The following is a 7,063-nucleotide window of genomic DNA, read 5'->3' on the forward strand; positions in this document are numbered from 1 at the left end:
TGGTGTATATGCCTCCCCTAACCCCTTGTACGTGGTTGCCTAGATTGCTTAGCTCTACCTAATGATTTTAGAATAAATTGTTTAGGAAAGGCAGGTAAGAGGATAAGAAGCAGAAGAGGAGTATATATATATATATATATATAGGAATCATCCTAATGGGTGTGAGGTGGTATCTCATTGTTTAATTTACATGTCCCAAATGATTAATAATGTTAAGCATCTTTTCATGTGCTTATTAGCTATTTATATATCTTCATTGGAGAAATCTTTGTTCAAGTCCTTTATCTTTTTTTTTTTTTAATCGAGTTTGTTTGTACTTGAGGCATGGAAGTTCTTTAAATATTCCAGATATTAACCCCTCTTCAGATATATGATTTGCAAATATTTTCTCCCATTCTGTGGGTGGCCTTTCACTCTGCTGATTATATCCTTTGCACAGGAAGGTTTCTTTTCCCTCCTCTCTACACAGTAGTTTTTACCTTTGATGTATTTATATACTAATTTCTCTATTTTTTTCTTTTGTTGCCTGTGCTTTTGACGATGTCTGAGAAAATCATTGCCAACTCCAATGTCATGAAGTCTTTCTTATATATATTCTAAGTTTTAGTTCTTACATTTAGGTCTTTGATTCATTTTGAGGTAATTTTATACATGGTGTAAGTCAAGGGCCCATCTTCATTCTTTTGAGAGCCCATGAAGTTAAATGTTTATAAATATATAAAGCTACTTTGTAATGTTAAGATTTTGCTAAGATTTAGATGGCTTTTATTTTACATTGTTTTATATTTTGTTGCAAATTAAAATAATTACTGTGAATTTAATCGTTTTAATATGAAATATTTATTTCGAGTAAAGCTTTTTCTTCAGTATTCATATAAATTTCCTTCAAAGAAACAATTGTATTAATTTAAAATAATTTAAATTAAGATTTTGTTTAAAATGATTACACGGCATGGGATTTTTAATTAGGATGCTTAAGTCCATTGGGATATTAGAGTAGCCAGCTCAACTTTGTATATTCTGTTTCTGTGCCATTTTGTATTTTTGTCCTTTTTGGGTGTTTTAAGTCAACTTCATGCTGATACATTTAGGCAGCTTTTGATGTGCATGTGCCTTTCAACATTCTCTTTAAAGTTACCCAAACAAAATGAAATTTCAGTAGTATGCTTCTAATTCAGAAAGAGTTCAACCTTGTTATGGTATTATGGCAGGACAAAGAATGAACATATAAGGACTAAATTTGGATTTTTATGCTTTGACATCTGTCTTAAAAGAATATCCATTTTAAAGATGTTACAAATATTAGTTAAAAATTACTTATGTAAACTCTTAGGAAATTTACAACCTTACTCTAGAAAAAGTTTCTACTTTCCCAGCCCTAGTTCAGAATTAGAAATTTCCATTACGTAAAATTATATGATGGTTTTAAAAGGTTTTAATATCTTATTCTCTTGTTAATACTAGTTTAGCATTTCAGCTCATTTTTAAATATCAAACCAATTTTTTTCCTATTCCTATTGTTCCTCTAAAAGAATATATTGATCAGTAAAAAAAAAAAACATTCTGATAGTATTTTAAAGAACTATTCGTGATGTAATTTTTCTCTAATATAATAGAGACCTAAAGAGGTGAAACTGATTTAATTGGTTTAGAACAGCCTTTCTCAATTAGCTTAATCTGTAATGCACTAAAGCAGTATTTCTCAGACTTCAGCTTGCATCAGAATCACTTGGAATACCTGTTAAACCAGAGTTTCTAATTCAGTAGGTCTGGGATGAACCTGAGAATTTTCATATCTTACAAGTTCTCAGTTGATGTTGATGCTGCTCTTTGGAGAAAACATGCTGTCTTAAGATATCCATTGTTGGTAATAAATTAACCTTCTAAGCATGTAAAATGGTGCTATCCTTGGGAAAATTGAGAAAGCAGCCACTCAGAAATTTTCTCTGTTCTGTGATCAAAATGAGGAACCTTATTGAAAATGACTGGTTTATAATGATGTAATTTATGTGGTAAAATGGGCATATGTAATGTCATCAAATATTTAAATATTTCACTTTGTGCTTATTATATTTATAAATATTGCTATATTAATTGGCCAATTTTTTAACAGAAATGCTGTGAATCTTTGTTGGTTAGGTAAATAACATTTTTTAGATACATATTTGCTTTATAAATATATTTGGAAGCATGAATTAAGAGTTGTATTTTCAGCAAAAAAAACTTGCTGTGTTTCTGAATGTTATGGAATGATTTCAGGCTTTCTTGAAAGTAAAAGGTATTTGCTTGATGGTACCTTATTTGTTTTTAGGGTGCCTTTGAAAGAAATTTCCATATATTAGCATATCACTTTAACTTTGTGCCTAGAGAAACGAATAGAAAGTAAGTCAGTGGATAAAGCTTACCAGAAGGGTATTGGTAACAAGACAAAAAAACAAGGACAGCTTGAATTATCTTAAGAATAGAGAGACTCATTCATTGTAAACAAGAAAAAAATAGGCAGATGTGTAATTATAAATTTCTGTAACTCAATTATTAAGCTAAAACCTGGATTATTTTTAGCTCCAGTAGTTATTGCGATTTATTCAGAAAACATCCATTTTGCTTTTATCATGCAGATTATTCTTAATTTGATATTTCCCTATTTTTCATTTTAGGGCAGCAGCAATGACTCTCCGCACGGTATTACTGTCATTGCAAGCATTGTTGGCAGCTGCAGAACCAGATGATCCACAAGATGCAGTAGTAGCAAATCAGGTATGATAGCTGCTTTTGAAAGACTTTATACTTACCTTTGAGTCTCTACTTCAGTGTCTTGCAATGTTGACACATGAGCATTTCTGTTGAAACTAAATTTGGAAATGGTTTCCTTCCTTGTGGTAAGATTATTTTGTAATATGTAATAGTGAAAACAATTTATTGATTTTTAACATACTCAAACACAGTATTAAAGATGTGTAAAATACTTTAAAAAGAAATATTAAAGTGAATTAAACAGTTATTTTAAATTTATACTTTGCTTAAGTAATAGTGGAATATTTGAGAATAAATTTACCTCTTTCCAATGCATATAGGAAGTCTTATCTTTTAAAAGTACTGTATGGTGAGTTCATAATCATCCCAAAATATATGCTGTAATTTAGGGCTTTGCATATGGGTTTTCTTAAATCACTGTACACTAATACAGCTCTTGCAGAACAGCAAAGTCCAGTTGTATATTCTAGCCTGAGTTGTGGTTAATACAAAAGTTGGTCACACTTATTAATGTCTATGTTCTTTTAGAAGCGTATAATTGTGTTTAGTTGTATAACATTTGCCCTACACAATGTTTAGAAACATCTCTAGTACCTCACTTAGTTTTCTGCTACTTATATTTGTTGAAATTGGAGATTAAAGTTGATAAATGTTATTTGTGTCTTTTGTCAATATAACTTACAAATTATAGCTTCAGGTTAATCTTTTCTTGAGTGACATAGTTTTTAATGGAAAGTAAATCATATTTTAAATCTATATTGGTTTTATTTAGAAAAAGCAGGTTCTTAAGCAGTTAAGAGTTGAGCCACTATATTGGATGTTACAACTGTGTTGTCATGTCAATCAATTTTTTTTCCTCTTATAGTACAAACAAAATCCTGAAATGTTCAAACAGACGGCTCGACTTTGGGCACATGTGTATGCTGGAGCACCAGTTTCTAGTCCAGAATACACCAAAAAAATAGAAAACCTATGTGCTATGGGCTTTGATAGGGTAAGTAACAAAAAAGGCATTTTGATATTGATATATGGTTGATTTTAAATCTTTGCAGCATATCCTTAGCTGTCAGAAGTGGTTCAGAAATACTCTAAAGTTTGTTAATAAACAAACTTCCTATTATTAAAATCAGTGATTTTTCCTTTTCTTTTTCTGATTCTAATCATTGGTTTTAGAAGCTCTTAATGCACATACAAGTGGCAAGGCAACAGAGATAAAAAGAAGATGGTTTTCAATATAAAGACAGTGAGTGATTCAGTATTTTAAAAATATTTCCTTGAGAATTAATTTTTTTGTCCCCTTTTTCTTCTCTACAGAATGCGGTAATAGTGGCCTTGTCTTCAAAATCATGGGATGTAGAGACTGCAACAGAACTGCTTCTGAGTAACTGATTTACCACCTGTATGAGTGAGAGAGCTGCTGATATATTCAAGTTTGCCCCTTCTTGAGGAGCATCAACATCTGTTATTTTTAGGATTCTGCATAGATTTCTTTTAAACTGGCATTCTTGCCTAATGATGTTACCTAGGCACCATTGGAGACTGAAAAACAAAATCCCTGCTATGTAAATAAAGCTAATTAAACGTCTGTGTAAATTGAAAAAGGGGAAATACTTTAATTTTTTTCTTAATAGTGTAAAAATTCTTCGAGCTAAGCTAAAACCATGGAAAAACATGCTACTTTAGTGTTTAGCAGTGTACCAAGACTAGCAAGAGTGCTTCGGGATTTCGTCGAATAATTAAGATAATATTTGAGTGTGTCAGGGCCATTCAAATTGTTGGTGTTGCATCACAGCTACCTTAACTGTTTTTAACATGGATCCTCTGTGCCTGTGAATTTACTTGCATGCTTGTACTTGACTTCTTAGGATGGGTAGCTGAAAAGACCACCATTTTAAGCATTTGAGAATTCTTAAATATGAAATTTATCCAGAATTGAAGATGGTGACCTATTCAGAGCCTTTTTGTCCTTGTTAACAGACTGGGACACCATATCTATTTTTTCCCTCTTACCACACACAGCTTATATTCTAATAGTAAATTTCTCTATATTTGGTGAGGAAATGTGCTGAGGAGCAATATCCCTTGCTCCATTTTTGAGTCGTCTATGTAGAATGTTTTGTCACAGATCTTCACTTTTAAAACGTTCCTATGTAAGTAAGTAATAATGTAAAATCGGAGGCGCCCATTTTGTTTCTCTTGTAAAACCAGTAAATACTTGATATTGCAGTATTCCCAAGATTTGATCAAAGAACCAATTTAGTTTTTCAGTGAATTTGATTTTTCTATTTTTAAACTTGACAAAATTTTTCTTTGAGAATTTGAAAGGATGAAATCAACTGTAGTTTTCTGGCCTAATTTTGGCTTTATGGAGATTGCTGTATTGGATACTTTGAAAGTTTCTCTTGCTTGCATTTCCCCCTATTGAAACATGAAAGCTGTGTTGGTATTTTACTGTACATACTTCAAATGCACATAGGAATAGAAGTGTGTTATAAATCTAGCTTTCTTTATGATGTTTCTGATAATATGAAGATTGAAAACTTTACCTTCTCTTGTACATAGTCAGACTTTCTATTCGTATTAAAATTACATTTCATTCTAAGTTCAAAAGTTTGAAAATTATTAGTTTTGCAAGCTCAAACACTAATGTGACCATTTTATGAGGGTTGAAATGGATTTATGCAGATAGTTCTATACATAGAAACACAGTTCTTATTAAATTTTCAGGACCAATGCAAAATAATAAAAATGTAATGGAATCAGAATGAATTAAAGTAAGGCTGTATATTGAAAGTCATATTATAAAAGATTTGCTTTTTTCCCAAGTGTTATTTATCCTAAATTATAATCATTAAGTGTTTGGAAAATAATTTTGAACCATAAATTCAGCATAATTTCATTCGACTTCTCAATCTTAGAAGCAATAAAAAGAACCATTGTTAAATATATGGTATTGTTAAAGATGTGAAGGTTCTTCCAGAAACTTGTAAGCCTTTCCTAATCAATAGTAAACTCTTGTAGTTGATATTATTGCATACTAAACACAAGTTGCTATGCTTTTTTCCCCTATATGTTTGTTTAAGCATAGATTTCTTTATACAGTCACCTCCTTTAGTTGTTGTAGTTTAGTTATTTTCTAAAAATGCCAAAGGAAACAAGATTTTTCTTTATTTATTTTAAAGAACTAAAACTTTGTACTTTTCTTTATATTTTGAAGAAAAGCTAGAATTGTGTGAAAGCGTAGACATTTTTGTTGCATTTTTAGTTAGAATTTTTTTTTTTAGTGCAGAGCAGTTTGGTAATATTAGTAATATTTGAATTATTTCAAGTATCAAACACATCTACCCAGTTTACTATTTACCTATATTATCAGGGTGTGTTTAATTGTCCTGTGGTTAAATAAAGGAGAGAACTCAGAGGTAATTACTAAAGGTCAAGCATCACACACTTAACTCTGGGAGACAACTATACCTTGCCTTTGATTTTTATGCACGTTTGCTCTGTAGGGTATCTACTCATCTATAATTCAACATCCAGTATCCAAGTGCCCAGGAAATTTAAAAAGTACAATATTTGGTATGAAAGTTTTCCATAATGGATTTTTCATTTCAAAATATATTTACCTCATTTTCCTGTAATGTGATTATCAGTCCCCTTTTCCTATCTGGTACATGTCCCGCTGTCATCCTGGTGTTTTTTGTTTTCTTGCTTTTCTTTTCACTTTTCTACAGGTAGATTTATTTCCTCAGACATAGAAATGAAGGCATTCTTTATTTTTCTCTGGTCTTATATATGTTTGGAAAAGGACACTAAAAGCATAGGTACCCTGGTGAAAATTATTTTTATAATTCAATTTTTTTGTGATTTGTCAGTTTTTAAGGCCTCAAAAATTTTGGTTAAAAAATAAATAGTGCCATCCTATTTAGGGCAGGCAGATTTTCTAGAAGCCACTGATAGACCAATAGGCTTTTACTATAATTAAGTCTGTTTCATGCGTGTGTGCCTGACCTTTAAAAGAACAAATAATTAGTTATGTAGTATTTCAGTACAGATTACTGAATGTGAATAAATAGCAATTTGTGACCCAAATAAGTATACAGTAAGTATATAAATATTTGAGGAACATGTATTCGATGCTCTGAGTTGGCTCCCCCAAATGTTTAGAATTGTGACAACAGTGGTTCACTTAAAACATATTCAAATATATATATGTATATGTTTGGATTCCAAGTATTTTGCTTTTGAGGAGAATATGATATTAAAGTAAGACTGATTTGGGGGAGCTATTTCACATTTATGATTGTTGACG

General features: G+C 31.0%; 1 protein-coding gene across 4 annotated transcripts in view; it reads left to right on the top strand.

Annotated features, from left to right (window-relative positions):
* The window catches only part of UBE2K (ubiquitin conjugating enzyme E2 K), a 54,751-nt gene extending 49,049 nt beyond the window's left edge, over positions 1-5,702 (top strand). For all 4 annotated transcript variants that reach the window (XM_006922446.3, XM_006922447.3, XM_025040235.1 and 1 more), the window contains 3 exons: positions 2,658-2,757; positions 3,620-3,748; positions 4,069-5,702. In XM_006922446.3, coding sequence (XP_006922508.1) covers positions 2,658-2,757; positions 3,620-3,748; positions 4,069-4,143 — 304 coding nt within the window. In that variant the 3' untranslated portion in view covers positions 4,144-5,702. The remainder of the gene's footprint in view (positions 1-2,657; positions 2,758-3,619; positions 3,749-4,068) is intronic.
* The last annotated feature ends 1,361 nt before the right edge of the window (positions 5,703-7,063 follow it).

This window comes from Pteropus alecto, unplaced genomic scaffold (assembly GCF_000325575.1).
Source record: "Pteropus alecto unplaced genomic scaffold, ASM32557v1 scaffold57, whole genome shotgun sequence".
Lineage (NCBI taxonomy): Eukaryota > Metazoa > Chordata > Mammalia > Chiroptera > Pteropodidae > Pteropus > Pteropus alecto.